The sequence below is a fragment of the Xyrauchen texanus genome, chromosome 24 (assembly GCF_025860055.1).
Source record: "Xyrauchen texanus isolate HMW12.3.18 chromosome 24, RBS_HiC_50CHRs, whole genome shotgun sequence".
Taxonomy (NCBI): Eukaryota; Metazoa; Chordata; class Actinopteri; order Cypriniformes; family Catostomidae; genus Xyrauchen; species Xyrauchen texanus.
In genome coordinates, this window is record NC_068299.1 from 8,364,226 (window position 1) to 8,392,178 (window position 27,953).

Below are 27,953 nucleotides of genomic sequence, written 5' to 3' on the forward strand. Positions count from 1 at the left end.
AAGTGCCTTGCTCAAGGACACAATGGTGGTGGCCGTGGGGTTCGAACCAGTGGCCTTCTGATTAACAGCCCTGTGCTTTAGCCACTACGCCACCACCACTCCATACCCACCCATTAGTGCAGAGTACAGAGTATTTTTATTTGTATCGTGCTTTTCACTTTTCACTTTCAGCAGCTTTACAGAAAAATTATGCTTCGACAAAAAAAGCTGTAATATAGTAATATCTTCAAGTCTTAATAGTGCTGTTTAAAAAAAAGACATGATTGTAATTTGTGCCTTAAACTTAATAATAGAAAATAATTATATTTATGTTTAGTCCCCCAATGAGCAAGCTTAAGGCAACTGGCAAGAAACAGATGCATTGTCTATTGTTATTTGGCTGATGAAGGCTGCAAAAAATGTATTATCTACGTATTCCATTTTAAAAGTGTAGTCCATCCTTTGACCAAGGTGATGCAGGCAGAGGTCAGTAAATTGCACTGGAGTTCGACTGTACATTGTGGCAGATTAATTTCCGGTGGAGTCCATCATAAGTCCAAGTTTCAGGCAGTGTCCAGTGAAGTATCCCATGTCTGACAGCTGGTGCTGGCATGAGTTAAAAATCTGAAGTCCATCGTAGTAGACTAAAGTGATAGCTGGCAGGCACAGACTACAGTTAGTCGCCATCACTCAGCAACACGGGAGTCAAACACCAGGCAGGACCAGAGCTGGATCTGGCAGGCTGTGGTAACCTCAGAATATGTATCCTGAGGTTAATATTAAGACAGGGAAACAAATAGAATAATATTAGCGGAGATGCCATTCATTTTAAAACAGGATTATAGAATATGAGATGTGTTTCTGGTTCCGGCAGACCAAACTAAGGCAGCCTAATTATGAGTTGATGGATAAATTAGGTGTACGCCTGGCTGAAAAGATGAGTCTTCTAGACTTAAACTGAGAGAGTGTGTCTGAGTTTCAAACCATATTCCGAAGACTATTCCACTGTTTAGGAGCCAAATAGGAACAGGATCTACCTCCTTTTGTGGATTTCGATATTTTAGGTATTATTAAAAGGCCTCAATTTTGCAATCTTGGTGAACGTGATGTAATATAGCGTGATAGAAGGTCACATTTCCCATTTGGAAACGAGGCTGTGGAACTTCTGAACCGGAACGAAAATCACAGTTTTTGCTCAGAATGAAGTGAAATTAAAAACATTTTGTTTTATTCCCTTGATACAACTTTTGTGTAAGTTTTGTAATCATGCAAATGATATTTCATAATCATTACCACCCCAAAACAAATAACGTTGTTTAAAATGTTGGTTTATGGCTTATTTCGATAAATAGCCTAAATGATTGATTATTTAATGCGAACAGTAATCAATGTCCCACCAACTCATCAGCTCAGAAAACCCTGCATCACCAGACTGCATCCACCATTAGATGGAGCTGTGTTTCTGAAAACTGCTGGAGGCGTGACTGCCCAAACTATCTTGGTACAAATCTGTCAAAAGCCACGGCTAGAGTATGTGAGTGTGGGAGAGAGGAGGACCATTCCAGTCCGTATGACTCTCTGTGCGTGTAAGCAGTGATCTGCTGTCATTCATGGGGATCATGTATGGAGATGGAGACCGACTCGGACCCCCCCGAAGGGATTGCATTTGTTACCTGGGACCACCGACCACCTTGATGCCCATGTAAGAACTTAAAACACAACATATGCATGAGAAAAATGTGTGTTGCAATGAAACGCAGTTTCACTCAGCGTCACTTTTGAGTTAACAGCACTCATGAGTCGTGACAGATAATACTATAGTTTTATAGTGTAAAAAAACTCCATATTCAGAGGAATGATATATATTTATACCTTTAAACAAAGTCCAATTTATTGCTATATTGTAAAAACCGTCTATGGAGCTTTAGTGTCGTGACGCACAGATCTCCAAATGGTGGTGCGTCTCCTGCGCAACCGAATTATTCTTTATTTTTCAGAATTCTTCCGAATAGAACTTAATACAGAGATTAAAGTAGTTTTTAAAGAGTATTCTTTTTTTTTTTTACTTCTAACAGATGTATTTTCTTTTTATTTATTTATTTTTTTTTTTTTTTTTTTTTTTTGTAGTTGCGCGCAATTCGGTACTCAAAATGATCCGGTGTTTAAAACTGTATACTTAAGTAAGGTTGTTTTAGACAGCACATTGGTAGGAAGCAAGATTCCTCTTGAGAGAGGAGTTGGTGCGTAAAACCGAAATGTAAACACCTACCGTTGGCCATGTAGACTGCAGAATGAAAACTACCTCAACTAATTTGTCATATGCAGTCAAGTCTTAATTATTTTTGCATTTACATTAGTTCATGCAACTCTTACGCATGTAGCCTAAGTGCCAGTCTATGGCATTGGGCGCATCTATGCATGCATAAAGGTGCTTTGGGGTGGACAGGCTAGAACATTAAAAAAGATGTTCTCTCTTTTTTTCGGCAGGTTTAAGCAGATAATTGATTAATATTTCACATTAATATACTCTATCTATTCTTTGCCTCAATCGTGGCCTACTGTACCAGAAGAATTTTATGCTGTTGTGTTACTATACTGGGCGCAAGTCATGTCTCGTTATCATCTCTCCGCTGCTCTGCCTCCTCCGCGCGTAACGCCAGTGGAGGGTGAATATTCACGCATCTACCCTCCGAAATGAGCCATTCCGCGTGGCTGCGCGCGCTTGGAAAGACGTTTTAAGCGTAGTGTTTCTGAGATGTGTTTAACAAGCACCAATTTCTCTCTCTGCCCTCGGAGATAGGCTATCACAATCCCCATGTAATGCTTGTTTGTGTACCACGCTCTCACTGGCACACCTCGCCCTCAGTGCCAAGCCCTCGAAGCCAACGCGATTCCAACTTTGTGTTCTTGTCTCCAGCGGGATGCGCAGATCCCCCGAGGTGAGTCCCAGAAGGCTGTCCGACATCAGCCCGCAACTCCGCCAGCTCAAGTACCTAGTGGTGGATGAATCGATTAAAGAGGACCTGAAATCGTCTCGATCTGTGGAGGATATCAACAGCGCGTCCATCGAAGAGAGAATCTTGAGAATCACAGGCTATTATGGTTACCAGCCGTGGAATGCCGTTTATAAGAGTAAGCAAATCATTTTTACGTTTGGATTTATTTCTGTGTTGAACTGCTGTGGCATGTTGAGGACCTCCTAGAAAATGTATTTCTCAGAGATTGCTCTTGAAATGCTCAAGAGATTATCAGTTATGTTTCTTTTATGTTTCAACTTTGTCTAATATATGTCTCCTAAAATTCCTTTGGAGAAATTATAATACACATAAAAGAGACAATTGATGATGTACAGCAAAAGAGCTAAACATTAATGTGGATATCATAGCTCGGATAATTTGGTCAATGAAAAATTCGATGAGATATTTTACTTAGATTGCAGACATTAAGAGCTCGGCACTGAGAATAGATTGACATTTTTGAGATCTCCTCTTAAACTCTAGAGGAGACACATGTGAGGATTGTTTCTTAAGAGTAGTGTTGCAACGGTAGGCCTATGAGATTTTCACGGTATGATAACCGTCTCAGAAAATAGCATGGTATCACGGTATACGGTATTACACAATTACTATTATCAGTGAAAACAGAAGGGTTATTTTATTAATTAATTTATTGAAACCATTTATTTTATTGAAGGATGTGTAAATAAGTCTCCCTTTTGAAAATAAATAGAAAAAATAAGAAAGCTAACAGAATTATAATAAACAGAATAAAAAATATCATGTAACTATCACATGCTAAAGCATGTTAGTTTACATGTTAGCATAGCATGTTAAATTCACTACTAAATCAAAAATAACATCAGCTGTGTGAGCTTTAATAGTAATGTCCTTTGATTATTAATAATTAACATATACTGCTCTTGTGGTCCCTTTAACTCAGTGGTTCTCAACTGGTTTTGCTTCAGGACAGATTTTCCATTGGAAATCAAGTGCTGGACCTGCCATAGATTAAACATATCCTGTATTTAATGTATCCTGGGTGGCATTTCCTTTTATGTTGCGTAGATTTGTTCATGGTTTTCCAGTACAAGGACATGCATCATGTGTCATTGTCTTTGTTGATGATATCAACAACAAAATCTAAGTTGTCTCTCCCCCTTTTAAAAATGGAAGAAAATATTTACTTATATAAGCCCATTATTATCCCATTTGTTACCTAATATAGACATATATTCTGTGTAATATACACATATTACACAGAAGGAAAGGCTTCTCATTACCATGGTTAGGTCAGTGTGCTAGTCTTAAATAATAGTAATAATAATAATAAATATATGTATTTATGAAAAATAAATACTAGCTAGTTAGATTAACATACAGGCGTAAAGGGACTTCAACATTTCTAAATTGCACAAATTAAAAATACATTTACCTATTCGTCTCTGGCTTGCTTTTGCTCGCATGTCAATGATGCAGAAATCTACTTTTATATTTAATTTAATCACTGAGAAGGTTTACCTGCAAAATTAGTAGCACCAAACATCACAAGCAGCCTCAAGAATGGACACAGCGTAGCCGTATAACACTTTTCCTTGAGCAGAATATTGCACTACAGATCGCTAAATTTGTTCAAAGGGGAAAGCAAGACTTGCATGGTTGCCAGATTGCACAAAATAAGTATAACATTAGGCAGAATATTTCTAATTTGTGGAAGCATAAATCTCAAACTGGGTGTGTTTTGTCTCTTATCTGGCAACCTTGAGCATGTGATACGCTGTGGAGACGTGTATAACAGTCCGAATAGACCAGTTGAGAAACACTGCTTTAACACACACCCATGTCAGACCCCCTCGCCTCTCTTTTCTCAGACATTTTCTCCACTGCGCGCACGTGCACGGATATGAGATTCTCCGTCCGGTTGTATTTTTTCTCAATACCGTAGATAAGCAATTGTACATGGTATGATAACCGTAAATTTCCAAACCGTGGTATACCGTGAAACCGGTATACCGCTGCAACACTACTTAAGAGATACATCTGAGAAGCAGGAGACTTTAAGGAATAGTTAAAAAAAAAAAAAGATCTCCTTAAGTTTCCAATCGTTTCTCCAAGACAGCAATGACTCCAGTGGTTAAATTAATATCTTCAGAAGTGATATGAGATGTGAGTGAGAAACAGATCAATATCAACATCCTTTTTTTCCTATCAATCTCCACTTTCAGTTTCATATTCTTCGTCTTTTAGTTTTGGTGATTTGCATTTGTGTTCAGCAGAAGAAAGAAAGTCACATGTTGCCTGGGATGGCATGAGGGTGAGTAAATGATGGGAATTTTTTCATTTTTGGGTTTAAAAGCCAAAGTCTCCATCTGCTCTCCACTTATCTCATTGCTGTCTTGGAGAAACAATTGGAATATTAAGGAGATTTCGTTATCCCTAACATGCAGATATTGCAAGAATAAATGCAATCTGGCTGTAGTTTTGACTTCAGAGGTCAGGGATTTACTTGGTTCATTTGAAGTTTGAGACATTTGAAGTTATCTTTCCTTTTCTTGGACACTTGCTCAAAAGTCAAATAATCTTGGTCTCTGAATTTGCAAAATGATATGGCTTAAATCGTTTAAATAAGCAGAACTTTTTAAGACAGGGTACCATCCTTGCAAAGGCTGACGTGCTGTATTGAGCTTCCCCTCCTGATTCTGTTTATACTTTTTGTGTGACTGTTACTTTTGAATAAAGGAACTTTATGAATGTTTGGGACATACTGTGTGCTCATAAAAAGGCATTGTAATGCCTGCTGAGGTTATATTGTCATCCTTATAAAAACACCAGCAGCCTGACCTTTAATGGACACACTGAAATTATTTTGTTAGAAAACTTGATACTCTGCAAATGAGTTTGAGTTATTTATCCTATGCCAGTATTTTTCATTGCAGTTGCCTCCAACAGCAAACTATTTGGACAATTACATATAAGTCACACTTAAAAATGTATGAAAGTCTTTGCCATGTATAACAAAGTATCAAAGTGGCATTTTTTCCCCAAATATAGCATAAACACTCTTTTTAAACCAACCAATTAATAAAAAAGTTTGACAAAAATATTTGCATTTAATTTACAACATTTTCCAGTTGGCAAACTTTATGAAAACATGGTTTCCATAGTTAATGTGATGAACTACACCTTTGGCAGACAGATCTCATAGTCAAATCGGAAACAGTAGGTTGACCTTTCTTTAGCTAAAATTGGTCTGTGCTTATCGAAATGAGAAACACTGCCCTCGGTGTCTAAAGTGGTAAGTGTTGTTGAGTTTATGGGCAAGGGTGAGCTACATTTTCCACATTATTTCCCATGTCCAAGGAGGAGCGCCAAAGGCGAGTCATGAAGCGAATTGTGTTTAGCTTGACAGGCTGCAATGCATCTATGCCCCCCCCAATTTCTCTTTCAAGTCTGCCCCTGGAGTTGGGTGATGATAGGGTAGTGGTTAATGATCTTGGATGGTCACATAACTCACTTCCATGAGCAAAACACTGCAAACTTAGGCTGCTCTAAGAAGTCTCTGAATTAAGTGTACTGGAACTCACTTTGGATTAAATGTCTCCCAAATAATCAATGTGTATTGAGTGGTGCTGTTATTGCTATGCGATATATGTATATGCAGAATACAGAGTCCTAATTTTCTTGTGTCATTCAGTTGGCTTTCTGTGTTGTGCATTTACTGTTCAGGCAGGCGTGAAATAAGTCCTTTGATTTAAGTGGAAGTGAATTATGATTGCTAAGAAAGGCTTTAGGACATTAGGCTGATCTACTGTCCATAAAGCTGTAGAAACTTGTGAAATGCTTCAGTTTTATTGTATTTTTCTAATTTACTTTTTTTCAATACCAGAAAAATATTATATTATCAACATTACAGTTTGCATGAAAAGTTCCAATCAAAATTAAAGATTTTTCCTGAAAACCTGATGATTACATACATGATTATTCCAACATGATCTGAGAATGTTTCAAAGAGCATCTTTTGTCAGTGGAAGCACTTGGGACTTTTTGTACAGTTAACATGATCAATATCACAAATTTGCTTGCATTTTATTTGTGACCTACTGCAAAGTTTGAAATCATACCTTTTATTTATTTTAAATTATTTAAAATCCTAAACTTTCTGTTTATGTTCAGGCTTAAATAAAAAAATATTTCAGGTTTATGAACTGATTGCTAAGATTAGAGTGAAAAGAGAGTCTTTATATTAATATATCCTGTATAAGAATATACAGGATATATTAATATAAGGACTCTGGTTGATTTGATGGTGCTCAGAGTTTTTCCACTCGTCAGCCTTACACGTCTGTGATAAATGCTTTCCAAACTCACAAAACACCATGGAATGTCCCTGTTCCCTCTCAGCACTCTGGATCAACACTATCTCTGCTTTCATAAAGTCCATTTCTGTAAACACTTGCTGCCTGTTACTAGTTACTTGTGTACTGCAGGGCTTTAACTTTGTGTAAATAGTGGCTGTAGAGTGTGTGAGCACAGGACCAAGGCATCAAACCATGTTTTAGTCTTTACTATTTAATGTAAATGCATTTAAGGCCACTTCTGTGTGTTCTAAAAATAAATAAAAATGAAACGAAATAAAACACCCTAGCAACCACACCAGAACATCCTAGAAACACAGAACACCTTAGCAATGGATTAGCAGATACAGGAAAAGACATCTCCAAGTTTTGCACAGGCAAATATTAAGATGTAGTTTTTATCATACTTGTGGTCTACTTTACATTGCAAGTCATTTTAATATGTTGCCAATTTTCTTTACTTAAAAGGTTAGTTCACCTAAAATGAAAATGATGTTCCATTCACTCTTATTCCAGATATGTATAACTTTATTTCTTCTTTGGAACACAAGAGGAGAAATATCGAAGAATGTGGACGCTGCTCTTTTTTTCAATGCTATTAAGTGAATGGTGACTGAGGTTTGGAAGAACATGAGGATGAGTAAATGTGGCAACATTTTGGGTGAACTATCCCTCTAAGCCTATACATTTTGTTATAATGCACCATAGTAAACATTTTATTAGGGCTTTATTATATCACACTTCTGATAGAGCGTGTGAACGTATGACAGTGTTATTTAGTCATGAAGCGATATCCTTGACCAACATCTATCATTCTCACTTGTCAATCAAACAGAATTTCAGGGACTGAGAATAAAATTGGCTACACTATGCTCCAGGGAGAAAGGTCTGTGCCCTAATGGTCCTTATTTAGAAGGACACATCTGGCACAATATGACAGCAACTCAAAGTGAAAATACAGACTTTCAATTCCTATTTAGTCCCTGTCAAATTAATATAGGGGTTGGAGAAAATGACAACACCCCAAGAAAAAATTCTGAAGCAGCTACATCACAATTACAAAAACACCAGCTAAAAAATAGAGATTGATCAATACTGCTTTTTTTATAATCATATGGCATATCAAATATTGGTAATTTCCAATATTGGTAATTGGTAATAAAGTCATGATAACAGGTAGGGCTATGTAGAATTCATGTTAAATTATTATTTTATTTCTACTTTTATTTTTGTACATTGTTAACTAAATAATTATACTACAACAATGAATACGTAAAATGCATAATTGTCAAATTTTGTAAATAATTGTTCTACACTCCCAAAATAATTTTAAGATTTATGCTTTTCAATTTAATAAAATTCAATCAATTTGAATTGAGCAATCTTTAACAAATTAAAAGAAAAGCTAAATACTTTAGAAAATTTAGCAAAAAATCACAAAATTAAATTTGATTGAATTTTGTTATGAATTTAAATCTTAAAATTTGACTGAAATGTTTTATTGAATGTTACCATAAGCATTTTATTGTTGATGAGAATCAATGATGGCAAAATGGAATGTTTCAAAACAAAGATTTGAAAATGTTTGAGATTACAAGACTGTGTGCATTATTTTCTTCACCTGCTTGTAATGCGTGGCTGAAATTGATCGTTCCGTTAAGTTCCGTCCAAAAACTTTTTGTCCATAAACTGTAAGTCACATCAGGTAAATGACCGTTTCTTTGTGAGCTTTAAATGAGGTCTAACAAACAGCACTTCTCTACCCCTTTCAAATTAACACATGGCAACAGAGTTTAAGAGACCAAACAGTCCGTGCCTGAAGCGCAGGTACATCAGTTGGCAGGAATTGAGAGGAGTGTGTTTTGATGCAGGTTCTGAGACAAGTTTTGTGAGTGTGAAGCCCATGAGATCATTTCCTTTGTACTGTAAAGAAAAACTTGTTTATCTCCAACAGTCTACTCCGCTCTATCCTCCTTGACAGTTGCTCTTGGGTCTGGCTCACACTGCAATCAAGAACTGGTAGTCCAGAATTATATATATATTGGAATTTGAAAACGTATGTAAAAAATCATGACCACTCACATGAGATGAAGATTCATACATAGCATGCATGATGTAAAGAAGCCGTGCCACTCCATTCCTGTTAATATGCGCTCAACCAATACATGACTATGAATGTTGATTTTTACAATGGCATTGGAAACTGAAAACTATTGCATTTGAATGATGCTGCATCCATGCCCCTATGTGTCAGTGTAAGTCCATGACATCGTGCTTAAAAAGTTACTGAGTGCACCTTTAAAATGTAGTTCTAGCGCATGTACATTTCCATATGTTTGGACAAACACTGATACGTACAATAAGAATGATTTAACAGAATCTAAAACACAAACCTTTTTACGTGATCACAACTTTAGGGACAAACAAATGTTTACAAATCCTCATCAGAATAAATTTTTCAGGGAATTTATAGGTTCATTTGATTTTATTTATCATAAATTAGGTTAATTACATATGTTTAACGACATTACATTTATTTAACGCATTAATTTATTTACATACATGTGGTGATGGAGGCGTGGCCGAGTGACCACTGTGGAGAGCGAGGCCGAGATTGTGAGTACGGTAAGAATTGACACCTGTGGGAAATCGCCTCAAAAAGCTGTTTTGTGTTTGCAGTGAGAGCGGAGGGGGATTTAAAGGGCAATCCAGACTGCTGGAGGGGAGCCGATCCTGAACTTGTGTGTGTGTGTGTGTGTGTGTGTGTGTGCATTTTTGTGTGGGCTGAAATGCAAATCACTTGATTTACGCTGAAAAGCATTGTAAAAATAAAGTAGTACGAGAACTGTTTACCTAGCCCACACTTCCTCCTTGAGAGAGTACAAGTACCTTGTCACACTGGCACCGAAGCCCGGGACAGAGGAAGGATACTCTACTATGGAATCCTCACTGCTGGGAGAAATCATCAAGTCCCTCATGGAGCTACAGAAGAAGGAGGAACACTTCTTTGTGGCACTCTTTCAGGCCCAAGCGGCATTGCAGAGGTTGTTGCCCCAGGGGCTTCCATCTTGACCCTGGCAGCAGCAGGTCCACACGTGTGTTCGCTAAGATGGGAGCTCAGGACGACGTGGAAGCATCCCTGGAGCTGTTTTAGCACATGACCAGAGCCCAGAAATGGCCACTAACGCAGTGGGCGGTCCATCTCTTGCCACTTTTGACCAGGGAGGCACAACTTGTGGCCCATGGTGCAGTAAAAGTTTGTCTCCCAGCTGCCAAGGGGAATGGTGGAGTGGGTCCGGTGCCACCGTCTGGCTTCGCTGGATAAAGCTATCCAACTGGCCGAGGACCATACTGCGGTGTATCCGGGGGCCGGCGAGTCCTCTTCTCTCTCTTTCTCTCTCTCTCCCCTCCCCTTCCCCCTCATCCTGTTCCCCAGAAATGGGGAACTCCCTTACCAAAAATTGTATTACTAAATTACTGGATGTCTTGAGTCGGGCGATGGGGGAATGTGATAGTGGGGGCATATTCGTCTGTGGAGAGCAAGGCAGAGAGATTGAGTACTGTAAGGATTGACACCTGTGAGAAATCAACTCTAACAGCTGTTTTGTGTTTGCAGTGAGAGCAGAGAGAGATTTAAAGGGCAATCCAGATCGCCGGAGGGGAGGAAAGCCGAGCCTGAACTTGTGTGTGTGTGTGCAGATTTGTGTGGGTTGAAAAGGAAATCGTTTGACTTATGCTGAAAAGCATTGTAAAAATAAAGTATTATGAGAACTGTTCATTGAGTCCCTTTTCTTCCTGAAAGAACCTTGTCACAATACATAAATCATTAAATGAGTGAAACACATATTGATGTTACATTGTAACATTGACAGTGCTTCACATGTATTTCATACTTGTTGAGTTTTAATGATAATTATATTCAGCTATTCAAGGGTGTAAATGACTTTACTTTAGTCCCATCAGGATTTCAATTTCAGTTCTGACCAGTCTTGACCGAGGATTTCTAAAGATTTGGATATCCCTTAAATTGAACATACCCATAAGCGCTTACATTTTAGATGGTGTTAATGTAGTGGTATTGTGTATTTTAGTGCCTACGCAAATGTACAAAAAAGTATATGTGTATACTTTATGAATGAATCCTTATGAAAATGATTGAGATCATCATGGGTATTGACAGCATAAACTATGAAAAGCTAAAAAGAAAGGTTCTGCTCATGTCTAGATTATAATCAAATTACACACAAGAAACTAAGCCCTATCAAGCACTACACACAAGAAACTAAGCCCTATCAAGCAGTACACTGCAATTATATGTAAAAAGCGGGGCGGACTGGCCATCGGGAGACTTTTCCCGATGGGCCAATCACAAAACGGGGCCGAATGGGCTGCGATAAGCTAAAATGGGCTGCCGTGTTATGCAAACGGGCCACAAAATGGTGCCGCCCCCCCCCCCCCCCATTCTCTTCTTCATACAGATTTATTTATCTTATTGGGTGTTTTTGGCTATCAATTTTGCCTTTGGTAGTGTATTAGTGTCAAAGTGATTTATCAGCTGATTTTAAACCTGTATTCTGCAGTCAAAGGTCAGCAAGATTGTGAACACTTTCATTAACTTCAATAGTCTCAGAGGAAGAGGAGATACATTTGCCTCTGTAAGGGTGGGTTACGTAAGGTGAGCTTAATAAATTATTTGCAACATGCATTTGCCACTTTGCATCACTGATGCAGCATACACAAACCTTTCAACTTTATATTGAAATTCTACCTTTTGCTATACCTCACAAAACTCTCTTTCTATAATTTAGAAGAGGTTTTGAGACAAACAGGACAAAGAAACAGTTTCACATTAGTTTGGTTGTGATGTGTGGTGCTGGCTTGTGTTGTAAAATAACCCAAACCACATCATCCAATAAAATGTTACCATGTTACACAAACCAAGTTTTGATCTCTATTTAATTGTTTTTGTCAATTTATTTGGCTTATCTTACTTAGTGTTCTTACTAAGTGTTAAACTTTGCATTATTTGTCCATTACCACTTGTGCTACAGACATAAAATGATACCTCAAATCAAGCTGGTTGAGGAGAGCTGTGCTGGTACTTTTCTGTGAATTTTAGCTCTGGTGGATGATAAAACAGGAGATAAAATCCAATAAAATTATATTAAAGGAGGAACCCAAGCCGTATTGGTTCCAGAATGTCATAGAGACTCGAGTGTTGGCTCTTTTGACATGATAGATATCAACCACTTTGTATTTCCCAAGCAACAATCCAGAACACCCTAGTAACCACCTAGCAATAGGGCTAGGTATTGTTACAGATTTCCCGATTCAGTTAAGTTCTTGATTCTATTCTGATTAATTTTTTTATATTTCAGTTATATGATTCCAAATGATTATTTGCTTAGATATACAGAAGAAATATTCTAACTTGGTACATTGTGAAAATATACATTTTACAAATTATAGTTTCTCATTAGTAACATTTTAGTTTTTTGTCTTGAAATTGCATATATATATATATATATATATATATATAGACCATTTCAAGGATGTAAAAATATCAAAGGAATTAGAACATTATTAGCCCTGAAGCATTTCCGGTGTCATTACTGGATCCTTTAAATAAGGCTCTTGAGTTAACACATTTTCTCAAAGAACATCAAATGTTTTCCTGAAGTGACTTATCCAGACTTGTTGTTGATTCTGAATATGTTTACATGAGAGAAGTGCTGAAACAATTTAGATGCTCACAATTATTTCCTCAGTGGAAACATCAGGAATGTTGGATAGCTTCTATTAAAAATCTAATTAAGCTGTCTGCATGACCTGCGGACAAGGAAAACATTTTTTATAAAAAAAATACTTTTTTCTGTGGTAGCTTCTATACTACTCCAGCTACTCTGAGAATTCAGCTGTTTGATACTGCAGTTATTGTGCCTTATTGATTTGTGTGTTTGTCATTTGTAAGTCATTTTGAATAAAAGCGTCTGCTAAATTACTAAATGTACAGTAAAAGTCATGGACGGATTATGACTTGCAAAGGCCCCTGTGCCAAATATCTCTTTTCATTGTTGATGGGTTTTCGAGCAGGGGATTGCCAAACTGGATCGCACAACCTTAAAACCCTGGTCCCCCTGGTAGTCAAGGGCCCTTGGGCACTGTCCCCATTGGCCCGGTCAGTAATCCATCCCTGATAAAAGTAAATGGCTTGCACAGCTCCATTCATTATAATGAGAGCCATCTATAGTGTCTTTTAGAGCTCTACCTCTTAAACTTATAATTAATTGGCATAATTTGTTTTTACCCTCTAGAGTTAAGATGTGTGCTACAGTTGTTAGTATTGCTGATATGTAGCCATCTCGCTTCACTTCTGCGGTTCATGTGTCCATTTGTGATTGCTTTTTTGGAAATCTAAACACTTTAATTTCTGTTAGTCCAGGCATCCAGCGATCTTCCAGCCACCGAACAACATGGTCTACATTTTAATAATGGCATTTTATGAAAATCGTGTTAATGTTACTAACATTAATCATGTTAAAGTCACTATTAATGAAGCATCTCCCTTGTCTTTGGACAAACAATACACAGAACAAGTAAAACCAAACGTTTACTCTCAGCATGCAGTAAAAGGGTCTCAGTGCTGAACTTAATTTCCAATATGCTACTCAATCACTGGCGAAAGAAATCAGAACTTTCACCAGCCAGTGGCTAAAATCACAGACCTTTTAGTCGCAGAGCACGAGTGATTTGCTTGTATTGTAGATTATTGCGCATAGAGTAAAAGATTGATCGTGGGATTTTAAGAAATGATTTGTTGAATTTGTTGAATTGATCATAATTAATCATAAAATAATTATTTTTACCCAACCCTACCTAGCAATGATCCAGAAGATCCAAGTAACCACAAGTTACTGTAGCAACAACCAGCAACACCCCATCATTGTGGTGACTATTGCATGGGCTAGCACTTCAGAAAATGAACAAATCTAGAGCCTGTTTAGTTCCTAACTCTTTTCTACCCTACTGTGGAACTACATCTAATAGCTCAGTTTTTGATTGCCATCATTGGTTCTTGGTTTGATGGAGTTGCATTAGTCTGTGGGAGAACTGGAGTGCTAATATAATCACAGTCCTATTGCGGTGATGCACTTGAGCACAGCAGAATTTCTCCAGGGTGCGCCTGGGGAAACCATCCTTATAATTGGTGTACTGTTTGTCACTCTGGGTAAAAAGCATTCACTCAATACTAGCTAACAAGCTGATGAGAGACTAAATGCAAAACTCCATTAAATGTGTCATTAGCAATAATGTACGCAAATAAAGATGCCAAGAGAATTTAGATTTGGTTTACAAATACGTTTTAGTACATTCTTCCTCAGTAACATAGAAGACAGACAAAAGACCATTTCGACATAAATATCTAATTCATTATCAGAGGTCTGTGATGATACATATTGAGTTCATAACCCAAAATCTGTCTGCATGTAGGAGGGCGATTCTCACCAGAGTGACATATGACTAATAATATTAATCATTCTGAAGAACAGAAATCATCTTTTTACTCTGAAAAAATTATGCTCTTAAAATGATAAATCATGTAATCAAAGTTTTGCTCTTGCCTCGGAACTGACCTGAATTACTGAACTGTATATTTTTTGTCAAACTATGTGTAATCAACATGAGTTTGTTTACAGTTGCACAACACAGCATCATGATTTGCTCTCATTGATAACAGGACTGGTTTATCTCTCTTGGCTCATATGATGTAAAATGGTTTATTGCTAAAATGAAACAGCTGAAAATTGCCTCAGATAAGATTAACTTGCACGTCATGAATTATGTACTGAGATCTGGAGGGTTTATACTGGGAAAAGATTATTGCATGACTTCTTGTCTCTCATATCTTGGGGTAGTTTAGGGAGTTTTTTTTATTTTTTTTTACCAGACTTGAAAATGTAATAGTTAAAAAACTGTTTTAAAAATTCCAAAATATGCAGAGACAACTCTAAGTAAGCCATTTGTTAGGTTGTAATGTAGGAATGTAATTATTTAGTTCACAGTGTCTTTCCCTCCCTCTGTGGATTCATGATTGTAGAATAGAGTGTTTGTCCATCGATTTGCCCCTCCAAAAGTTCTAGCTCTGCTCTAACCAGGTCACACTGATCCCCAATGAATCTCTCTCTCTCTCTCTCTCTCTCTCTCTCTCAAACACACACACACAATCTCTTTCTCACTGTCTTTCTATCAATCACTTGGTTTAGCTCTTTCAACAGCAGCACAGGGTTTAAAAGGAGAGGAGATCTCAGCTTTTTCTGCTGCCATTGCAGTGAAAATCCAAGTGTGTTTGGTGTGTCTTCCAAGATTGATTTGAAATCGAGTCCTGAATCTGAGAAAAATATAAAAAGACACCTTGTATACCTGGAGGAGATTTTTGTGTGTAAATTGGGTTATGTATATGACAATCTATGGAGCTTTATACACTTTATACTTATACTTACTGTAATTTCATGTTTTACAAATCACTGTTTTTAATGTCTTATTGTTTTGCACACGCAACTTTGCAACTGAGCAAACTGAGGCAATAATCTTACATGGCCGAAATGTCCTCTTGGTCTTATGTAGCTGTAGAAAGTCAGATTTATTTTAGTGAAACAATTTGTATAGACCATTCATGTAAGTAACCAGATTTTGAAAAGCGTTTTACTGATATGAGTCCCTGTGCAGCATTTTAGGCTTTCTTTATTCACATTAAAATATTTAGTTTATTACTGGTAAATACACTCACCTAAAGGATTATTAGGAACACCATACTAATACTGTGTTTGACCCCCTTTCGCCTTCAGAACTGCCTTAATTCTACGTGGCATTGATTCAACAAGGTGCTGAAAGCATTCTTTAGAAATGTTGGCCCATATTGATAGGATAGCATCTTGCAGTTGATGGAGATTTGTGGGATGCACATCCAGGACATGAAGCTCCCGTTCCACCACATCCCAAAGATGCTCTATTGGGTTGAGATCTGGTGACTGTGGTGGCCATTTTAGTACAGCGAACTCATTGTCATGTTCAAGAAACCAATTTGAAATGATTCGAGCTTTGTGACATGGTGCATTATCCTGCTGGAAGTAGCCATCAGAGGATGGGTACATGGTGGCCATAAAGGGATGGACATGGTCAGAAACAATGCTCAGGTAGGCCGTGGCATTTAAACGATGCCCAGTTGGCACTAAGGGGCCTAAAGTGTGCCAAGAAAACATCCTCCACACCATTACACCACCACCACCAGCCTGCACAGTGGTAACAAGGCATGATGGATCCATGTTCTCATTCTGTTTATGCCAAATTCTGACTCTACCATCTGAATGTCTCAACAGAAATCAAGACTCATCAGACCAGGCAACATTTTTCCAGTCTTCAACTGTCCAATTTTGGTGAGCTCTTGCAAATTGTAGCCTCTTTTTCCTATTTGTAGTGGAGATGAGTGGTACCCGGTGGCGTCTTCTGCTGTTGTAGCCAGTCCGCCTCAAGGTTGTGTGTGTTGTGGCTTCACAAATGCTTTGCTGCATACCTCGGTTGTAACGAGTGGTTATTTCAGGCAAAGTTGCTCTTCTATAAGCTTGAATCGGTCGGCCCATTCTCCTCTGACCTCTAGCATCAACAAGGCATTTTCGCCCACAGGACTGCCGCATACTGGATGTTTTTCCCTTTTCACACCATTCTTTGTAAACCCTAGAAATGGTTGTGTGTGAAAATCCCAGTAACTGAGCAGATTGTGAAATACTCAGACCGCCCGCCTGGCACCAACAACCATGCCACGCTCAAAATGGCTTAAATCACCTTTCTTTCCCATTCTGACATTCAGTTTGGAGTTCAGGAGATTGTCTTGACCAGGACCACACCCCTAAATGCATTGAAGCAACTGCCATGTGATTGGTTGATTAGATAATTGCATTAATGAGAAATTGAACAGGTGTTCCTAATAATCCTTTAGGTGAGTGTATACTGTATGTATGAATTAGGATATAATCTTTTTTCTTTATTAGTTTTGAATGTAACTTTATCTGTTCAAATGTATGCAGTCACTAAGGCTTGGTTAAAAACATACATATTCAGATAATTTGCAATCTTTATTTGAATTATCAAAATATTAATTATTTACATTCCAAGATCTATCTTTTACTTCTGGTTTACTCCAGGTTACTTCTGGATCTAGTTTACTTAATTTTTGTTGTGTTGAATATTATTTAATTCTACATTACACCATAGTTTCCTGGTGAAATTACCACTAGAGGTGCTACAACAACTGTGTGCTTTATTCACTTTCACAAAAATCACAACTACCGCGGCTCATTGTGACTATATAAACACATATTTTTTGCACTATTACTCACAGACTGCTATGTTATGATATCGAGAAACTTTTTACAATAACACATAATTTAAAAAAACTATACATTTTATTGCTTGTATTACAGACTCTTCTACATTTCCACACTTATTCCAATGTGATTAGCTTCCGTGATAACTCACCTGGGGTGCGTTTCCCAAAAGCATCGTTAGTCAACTATAGTTCCATCTTTACCAACATAGTTTAACAATTTGATTTCTTCCAAAACCATAGTTCCAATGAACATTCGCATACAGCATCATACAGTTTTGTGGTTGGAACTACAGCTCTCTGGAGAATAGTTCCTTGGAAGTTCCCTGTCATCACGTTTACATGTATTTAATGAAACAACTTATTCCGGGGTTTCACAGAAAGCATGTTGTGAAACATCATGTAAATGCGAATGCAGTCGTTTCAGGGATTAAAGGCTTTTAACAGAAAGCGCTTTATCACACACCGTTTCTGTTGTGTGCCCAGCTTTTATGTGTTTATGTTAACGCATAAGTGCTGTTTAGATGTTTTTGAAGAGTGTGCATATGCATATGTGCTCAAGTGTGTTGGAGGAACAACGAAGTCTGATGTAGAGGGAAATCCATCTACTGCAGCATATGCATCTGTCGTAATACAGTGCATGCAGCTTTCCTGTCTTCAGCAGCTGGCTTGCTTTCAATGGCTTTCTGGTATACGTGTTAATAAGCTTTTACAAATTAAGATTCACAGAAGTTATTACTCCATGCCCTGTGTAATGCCATTAATGACAGGTCTTTGTTGTTGAACAAACGTGGTTCAAACGATGGAAGTGTGAATTAATTATAGGGTTATGGGAGACAGTCGTGACTTGCTAGTTAATTTCTCCAACGATGCATTATACTATGGTTGTTAAGCAGTGAACTCTGTTGTTTTATGGGAAACACACATCTGATAGAGTGTTGGACTTTGGACCCTGCAGTACATGATTCGAGAACAGCCAAGCACACAAGCTGACGTGAGACAAAAGAGTCATTGAAGTGACACGAGATGACTTGGTTGCTTTAGAAAATGTGCTTTTAGGTTAAGGAGGTACATTTTACTTATAAAAACCTCCTTCAAATATTCACCCTAAAAGCCCTGTCTGATTACGACATTATTTCACTCGCTTTTAGCGCCTTGCTTTGGAGATTTCACTGGGAAACTGCAGGAAAATGTGTCATGAAGCATGTAATTTCATTTTGCAAAAATTTTGTCGCGGTCGCGCAGTGTTCATGAGACCAGGCTGGCATGTTAACTTATGGGTGTCATGTGTTCATAAAACCAAACATGACGATGAAACAGACAAATACACACAGGACATGACCACTTCTTTCACAAACTAACATTTGCTGACAGTCATTTTGGTTTACAATGAAAGACTAACACACTTGCACACTCTATGGGTGTTTAAGCTTCCTACTGTGCTGTGTGTTTGATGGTGACCAGCAGAGATTAACAGTCATTCAAGAAAGGTAATTTAAGCATCAGAAAAAACAAACCTATGGAATTAAATGCCGCAATTCAGAGTAAAGCAGTGGGAGAGGATTTCAAAGAGATGTTCTATCTCTGAACTCTCTTTTCTGTCCCCATATTTCACCTCCGTCTGAACAGACACTTGATGTTCCAGTAAGCCTTAAGTGTCGGAGAAACACCTTGCCTTGTGAACTTTCTCTTTTTCTCTCTATATTCAGATTAATAGTTTCATTGATTGAAGAGGTTATTGTGACACTGAAATAAATGAGTAACTCTGCCTCAAGGCTGTTTGGGAATAGTTCACTGAAATTTTTTACTTAAACTGTCAAACCATTTACCTCTGTATTCTGCCATTTTTTTCTGGGGAACAGAATTATTTTTTGTTAAATTGTTTATTCACAAGCAGCAGCAGTGTGCGGGATTTGTTTCTTATTTATTTACTTCAGTTATTTTTCTTACGCACCTGCTGATAATTTATCAGCTGTGCGGTGGTTTTCTCTGCTTTTCTGGGGAACACAAAATGAGAATTTTTGAACAAAGTTGATGCAGTTCTTTTCCATAAAATGACAGTCCATAGTAACCATAGCTTTCAAGCTCCAAAAAACACCATAAATGTAGTCCGGATGACTTATGTGCTATAGTCTAAGTTTTCTGAAGCCATACAATAGTGTTTAGTCAGACTTGCATTTAAATTGTTGTAGTACATTGAAGAAGACTGAAAATATAGTGTATGGGTTGTATTGACCTGTTTCATGTGATGTCACTGTATGACCGCGCCATCATGTTTGTGACCAATATTTTAATAACTACCATTAATGTAATAACTGCCAATAATGTAAAATGTTTTTTATAATTTTTTTATTAACCCAGCATATATTGTAATAGCCAGCCAATAATGTTAGAACGTATTAAATTATAGGCTAAAATTTATTACATTATTGGTTTAGAAATTGTATTATGTTATTGGCAGTTATTACATTAATGGTAGTTATTACATTATTGGTTGCTACAGTTGTGACTATATCAGACCAGAAAATAACACAAAAAACATATTTAACTTCTGAATGAGAGATGTTTACGGTGATGTGCCGGTGTGTGTGTACTTGCCGGACACACATCAGACTTGAATCGTGAATAAAATATCTTTAAACGATTGTGAAAGTTCAATTTGGCAATATTTGTGCTGTCTTCAGACCTGTATTGACTTTTCTTGGGACTTGAATCTTGGGATCAAAAGCAATTTGTGATGTTTTTCTTGATATTGTTTTGCGGGTGTTTTTCCATTCACTGCCATTGTTTCCTCCCACTGATGGTCAAATATGTGGTGGCTGCAGGGAAAAGTGACATCACTGAAACAAGTCAATAGACTACTTGTATGATAGTATGTGCTTCTTCTTTTTTTTTTTTGGAGCCGTTGTCTCTAAGAACTGTAGTCACTGCAAAAAAAATAAATAAATAAATAAATATATATATATATATATGCCATTGTTACCTCAAGAAGCTATTTCTGCATCATCTAACCTTTGAAATTTGTTTTGTTGGTGTAGGTGTCCCATAAATATGTTTACAAATGTCAAATAACAGTAACTGTGAAAATGTTCCATATTGTACCTACCTGTTTGTAATTGGCTAAATTGAAATGCACAAGCATTACTGTTAATGCATTAAGGACACCAGCAAAGTGGAAACTTATGCCTGAATGTATAGTAAGTAAAATTAAAACTTTCTGAAAATGAACACATTTTCTTCCAAAAATGACTTTCTGCAAATAGCTTCAGAGAGGTTTAGAAAATCAACACTTTTGTTTCTCAGTAATTATGCACATTTTCTCTGTGTTCAGAAAAGAAGGAGAGAGTTTATAGGTAATCCAAGAGTCAGAGAGAAAATGTGTTGGAGATGACTCAATTATTACTCTGTGGTTATGGATGGTGGATTAACTTTAATTGCATATCTGTGCTATACTCTCAGCATCATCATTTGGTGAAGAAAGAGAGACTGTTCTTCTGCCTTTCTCTTTTTTTCTGTTCCCATCTGTTTCATTTCTTTCTTGCACTCGTGGGACAATCATGGATTATTGCTACAAGCTGAAACTCTTGATTACCTTTTAAGGCTCAAATGCTTCTTCAAAATGCAGCCAGCTATTTTAGAGTATTGGAGGAAGTTTTTAGGCTTGCTGTAACTGAGTCTAGAGAATGTATCAATATGCTTATAATGACAGAAATAAAACTTTTGTTTGAATCAATGCTATTTTTCCATGTCACAAGAGGAGACATTAGGATGAATGTGTCTCAGTCACCATTCACTTTCATGGCATGGAAAAAAGATGCAATGTAATTAAATAGTGAATTTAAGAGACTGAAAAAATGCACAATAAATAGCCAACTGACTCCTGTGCAATCTCACCAATGCGTATCTTATCTTGACTTGTAACATTCATGTATTTAACACCATCAAGCACAAGGGCAGATGGGTTGGGCCACATTGAACATTGATTAGCAGAATAAATTAACAGCGCTTTAAACACAAGCCAGAAGCCAACCACAAGCCAGAAGCCAAGGACACACCAGCGAGCTCTGACCATCATGTCACTGTGCTTAAAGTCAGTATGCATGCAATACCCACCATAGTCAAGCTTCACGCACACAGGAAAAGCGAGCAATTAGAGCAACACTGGTGACATATCCAACAAGACAGCCAATGGGGGAGGGTGCAAGAAGAGATAGAAATGAAACATCCCCCCCTTACAGAGCCCCCTCAGGCAGGGCTGCCCATGCCCACCCTCACTCATTCTGCATTAGTGTCCTAGCTTTCCATCATCTTCATCATTAACATAACCCATAAATTAACCCCATTTTAAATCAAACCAACTGTTTGCCATATGTCATTAGGGATTTGAAATATCTTGTGGCATTTTGAAAAACGGCTTGGAGGACAAGTCACCTTTTAGATCTCCCTGGCTTTTCGGCATTGGAAAGGTCATGCTTGTTTCTGACAGATTGGAATCGAACTGAGAAAATGAATTTAAAGGGATAGTTTACATAAAATTAAAAAAATTGACCAAACCTGTATGACGTTCTTTCTTGATACACAAAAGAAAATGTGAGGCAGAATGTTAGCCTCAGTCGCCATTCACTTTCCTTGAATCTCTTTCCCTTACAATGAAAGTGCAGCCCTAAATTTGCATTAGTTAAGCATCTGTTTGGAAGTCAGGGAGTTAGGAAACTGTTCAGTAACAGCCATATTTTGCACAAAAGCACATGAAGCACAAAATGTGGTAATGTAAATTTGGAAGACAAAATAAACATAAATGTTACTTTATTTTGCATATTTGACAAGATAAATAGATTTTCTTTTTATTCATTTTAATCTAGATTGCCATGGCTGCTATGATCATGAATAACCTCACAGTCTTATTTGTGCATACCATAATCATTGTTATGGATTCAAATTATCTCAAATTGACTTAACATACCATATAATGTAAATCCATCAAAAGCTGTCAAGGAAATTTGAAATCTTTTACTGGATCATAGCAGAGATGGGCCACTTCTATTTAAATGAATGGGAGAAACTTGAACACTCAGCCAAGAAGTTCTAGTGCCCAACGGTCAACGGACGTAGAAAGGAAGTCCCGCCTTAAGGGTAAAAGAGGGTAAATCGTTTTCACCTTTTGATGGTAAGATATAATTCTTCTTTGATTTATGATTGTTGGTACACCGACACTTGAAATTAATAAAATTAAATAATTGTTTGTCTTAAAACTAAACAGTCGCTAGGTTAATTAGTATGCATGCAGTTAATACACACATAGTTTTGCTGGTGTATATGTAATGCTACATGTTAGCTCACTATCAATCAGTATCAGTAACTAACCAGGCCATCAAAGATAATTCTGGAGAAAAAACAAAGCAGTTGCACGGTCAGAGCATGCGATGTGTTAAAGGAGTGGTTATGGTAAATTAGCATTGTGGTGGGTTTTAAAGGGATCCCCCAGGAGCTCTGACACATTTTGGACAATGTATAAAAGTAAATCAGGTGTGATTGAGTCTCATTTCAACAGACAGAATTGGGCATATAGACCATTGAAGATGTTCCTGAGAATACATAATTTTACCTGAAGAATCCTGACTTTGGGGTCCTCAGCATTGGTTACTTATCATATCTAAGCCTTCATGGATCTTGAATTAAACATAGTGGCCATGCTTCCTCTGTATTTTTCTGCCATGTACAGACACTCAGTCTAGTCTAGTGTCTGAGTCAGAATGATCTTGCCATTACATCTTATGCCGCACAAGTTAATGGGTGTAGAATCATTTTGATGTTCCCCTCTCCATCTTTTCAAATGAGAGTATGAGCACACCTGCTCCGGTTCTTTTGAAAGCGAGCCAAAGGCACCAGCTGTAGTGGAGGAAACACAGCCTTGTATGCGTGATTAGAACTCTGCTTGATCATTGTTGAAATCACTTGGTTTGAAAGGCAAAATAGAATCAGAGTGTTAAAGAGAGATCAAGAAGCATGGGCTAAGCAAGCTGCTAGCATTCAAAACTCTCTCCAAAATAACTTAACTTCCCAACATTTGCGATGTTGACTTCAGAATGCTAAAGAGCTGCTAAACAGGGATGGCAACAAATAAGTCAACAAACATCAAACAAAACAAAAAACCATACCAAAACAAAAAAACAACTAAACTAAACAAACAACACGTGTTAAGAGATAAAAAAAAAAAAAAAGAATTATAAGGTAACTTAAAAAATGTGCTGCATCTAATTTAATTGTTTATTCAAGTGGACTGTCAATCTCCACTCCTGTTTTCTGAGTATACCTATACTTTCACTATTCATGAAAAAAGCCCACCAAAAAAAGTATTTTTCTTGTCTGTTGGACCATTTGAATTCAAACCCTTCTTCGCAACACTCCACCTCTGCCAAATTGAAATTCTGAAATTCTCATTTAATATGATTTATTTTTCCAACTTATCCAATGTGTCTGCATCACTGCATTAGTAGTTTCCTCACTATGCTATATATGACATGAAAAGGCATTTCCTTTATGATAGATGGCCATAATATATTTAGAATAAAAGTGACCAGAGGAAGAGAAAATGGCATTTTAGGCCAGGCGTTCAATTTTCGACATTATTGTTACCCTTTCAGACAACTTTTTGGTTAGTTTCTGGTCACTTCGAGCTCAGTTCTGAATTTATGTTTCTAGTGCATATTGACTGGCCCTTAATAAACTGAATACAGCAGATGACAGACATCAGCACTCGCCCAGAAATCACCCCTCTGGCTAATCCCACTGCATCAAAACGCTCATGATTTCATGGCCAAATGATGGCAGCAATCAAAAACTGCTGCCCATTAATTTGATTTTTGTGATAATACAAAGTTAATAATCAATTTATATGTTAGTATCAAGTGTAGAAGAGTGCTTTTAAAAATGTAAAAGTATAATCTCTGTATTTTAGCTACCAAGGTAAGTGACATCAAATCTTTGAAAGATATTCAGACTTTTGTTTCAGGCTCTTAGCATATCAACTGGATATACACAAGTATAAATGTGTATTTTGCTTTGTTTCCTGATTTATATCTATGAAATAACTGGTATATATTACTTTTGTAAGCCAAGTGGACTTACTTGCATTAAAGTGATACTCTAATGATCATGCAAATATCCTAGTTCATCTAGTTGATTGATTACAGTGGTTGTCATACTGTGTGTAATAATAGAGTTTTGAGCAGCAATCCAAAAGCTGAGTGAGCAGCAGCAGGACATAGATGGCAGTCTGACACAGTAGAGAATGGGGTGTGGGAGCTCTAATGTTCTCTACCATACAGCTGCAAAAGAGTAGAGAGTGTCCCTGAAAATATAGTAAATAGAGAAAATAAAAGGATGGGAACAAGAGGGAAGAGATGGGCAGATGTGTAGTAGGAATTATCATATGATGTCCCAAGGAGTGTGCGTTAGAGAAAGTAAAGAAATATGCAGAAACTTGACATAGAGAATACATATAGGCATGTGCCATTGTGCTTTGTGCTAATGTACAGTATTGAAGACCACATGGGGATAGTTTGCCCAAAAATTAAAATTGTCGTCATTTAGTCAACATTATGTCATTCCAAACATGTATGACTTTCTTTTGCTGAACACATTGGGAGATAATTTATTTATAATTGAGTACAGTCCCAAAAGTGGCATAAAAAATAGTTTGTGCATTATATTTGATGTCTTCGTAGGCATACAGTCACTTTGTATGATGCACAGACAGTAGTTTAACGTTGTGGTTACTGTTGTAACCTCCATTCCCCGAGGGAAGGAACGAGACGTTGTGTCGAATGAAGTGACACAAGGGGTCATCCTGGGATGCCAAACGTACCTCTGAACCTGAGAAAAGGCCAATGTCAAGTTGGCAGACAGAATTGTTATGTCCCGGCCCGGACATACGTGTATAAAGGGAAGCGGGGCAGCGAGTGCCAGTCAGGATTTTGCACTGAGGAGCTGAAAATTTGGTACGGCCGTTTACAGTGGTAGGTCTAGTGCTGTGGCAGGAGGGACACAACGTCTCGTTCCTTCCCTCAGGGAACGGAGGTTACAACAGTAACCACGACGTTCCCCTTCTGTCACTCACTCGACGTTTTGTCGAAGGAAGTCACACAAGGGGTCCCATATAAAAGCACCACGCACTGAACGTGTTACGTGAACTGTCGAGACAGGTGCAAGCAGGCTACTGCGTGGGCTGTGTTGGCTGCACATAGCCCTCCTCAACGCCCCCAAGGAGATGTCACATACAGACCTTAGGTTCCCCGCACCCCTGAGGGGGGGAACAGGTGCTACATGACTAGCATGGGAGCAAGCCCAGCAGCCCGGCCTTCTCTCTCACTATGTCTCTCACATAGGATGTGATGCGGCTAGGGCTATTGGTCAGTTGTGCCACGTTACCAAGTTCTACCGGCTTGAACCTGACAAAATATGGGACGAGACCAACTCAACCCAGAGATTGTAAAATCTGGCAAAGTTATAGGGTGTTGCCCAGCCCGCTGCTCTGCAGATGTCTGCTAAGGAGGTGCCAAGGTCCAGTGCCCACGAGGATGTCACACTTCTCGTAGAGTGTGCTCGAAACCCGCAAGGGGGCGGGCACGGCCTGGTGTGATAAGCTAAAGAAATTGCATCAACGACCCAGTGAGCTAACCTATGTTTGGAGACGGCGTTCCCTTTCCGCCATCCGCCAAAGCAGACAAAGAGCTGCTCAGAACATCTAACGCTCTGCGTGTGGTCCAAATAGATACGCAAAGCACATACTGGACACAGCAAGAAAGGGCTGGGTCTACCTCCTCCCGGGGCAGCGCTTGCAGGTTCACAACCTGGTCCCTGAAGGGGGTCGTTGGAACCTTGGGCACGTAGCCTGGTCCTGATGTCCTCAGGATAACGTGAGAATGTGCCGGACTGAAATCCAGGCAGGTGTCGCTGACAGAGAACGCTTGCAGGTCCCCAACCCTCTTGATGGAGGCTAACGCAATCAGGAGGGCCGTCTTCAGGGAGAGGGCCTTGAGCTCAACTGAATCAAGCGGCTCAGGGAGGTCTCTGGAGGTCCGAGAGGACCACTGAGAAATCCCAGGAGGGGAATAGGCTAGGGTTCAGTCTCCGGGCGTCTTTCAGGAACCTGATAATCAAGTCGTGCTTACCTAGGGACTTGCCATCTACTGCGTCGTGGTGGGCTGCGATAGCAGCTACATACACCTTCAAGGTGGAGGGGGACAGCCTCCCCTCCAGCCTCTCCTGCAGGAATGAAAGCACTGACCGAACTGCGCACATCTGCAGGTCTTCGGCTCGGGAAGAACACCAATTCGTGAACAAGCGCCACTTTAGGGCGTAAAGTTGTCTGGTGGAGGAAGCTCTGGCTTGGTTGATCGTGTCTACGACTGCAGGTGGTAGATCCACTAGATCTTCCGCATCCCGTCCAGGGGCCACACATGGAGGTTCCAGAGTTCTGGCCGCGGATGGCAGAGGGTGCCCTGTCCCTGAGAAAGAAGGCCTTGTACTGGCCTGCCGGGGCTGAGCAGTCGCGAGGCCGGAGGCGAGGGAACTGCGTCCGGGAACCGGGACTGTAGAGTTTTGTGACAGAAGGGAAACTTGTTATTCACCCTCAAATCAAATCAGATCATTAATAAACTGTAGACAGTGCTATACCCAATAGTTGTAGAGGATAAATCCAAGTGATCCAAGGAGTGACAACTGTAATTAGCTGCAGTATGGATGTGGCCTTCGTAGCATCCCCTCATTGATTTATTGTTTTGTTTTCATATTGTGTGTGCATGTGTGCATTTGTATGCAAGTATAAAGGGAGACTATATACAAATACAGTCTTTCTCCCAATAAAGCCTGTTATAAATATCCAGAAAAGAATCCCGGCTCCTTCTCTTAATCTTTCTCTCTTTCTTCACTGTTTCTCAGCAGCTCCACTACAGCATATCAAAGCACAGTCACACTCTTCTGTCCTGTTAAATTAGAGCCATCAGTTGCTTAGTCTTTCTGTCTTTTCTGTTTCTCTGGAGACATACAACAATATGTCCAGAGAGCCCCCTACTGCTCCATCAGTGAAAAGAAAGGTGTATGCTTAATTGAGGGTGTGTTCTTTGCTAATTGGGAATAAAGAAAGCAAATGACTGTAACCCTTGCAAAATGTTCTGTGGCACTTAAAGGTATTTTAAAGAATGGAGATGAAGATGCCACCATGATAATATTACCATGATA

The 27,953-nt window shown here is 38.5% G+C and overlaps 1 protein-coding gene across 1 annotated transcript in view; it reads left to right on the top strand.

Moving 5' to 3' along the window:
* The first annotated feature begins 1,535 nt into the window (after positions 1 to 1,535).
* LOC127618040 (putative thiamine transporter SLC35F3) overlaps positions 1,536 to 27,953 on the top strand; it is a 70,198-nt gene continuing 43,780 nt past the window's right edge. Inside the window, exons 1-2 of the mRNA XM_052090268.1 lie at positions 1,536 to 1,681; positions 2,897 to 3,111. Of these exons, the coding sequence (XP_051946228.1) occupies positions 1,590 to 1,681; positions 2,897 to 3,111 (307 nt within the window). The 5' untranslated portion in view covers positions 1,536 to 1,589. The remainder of the gene's footprint in view (positions 1,682 to 2,896; positions 3,112 to 27,953) is intronic.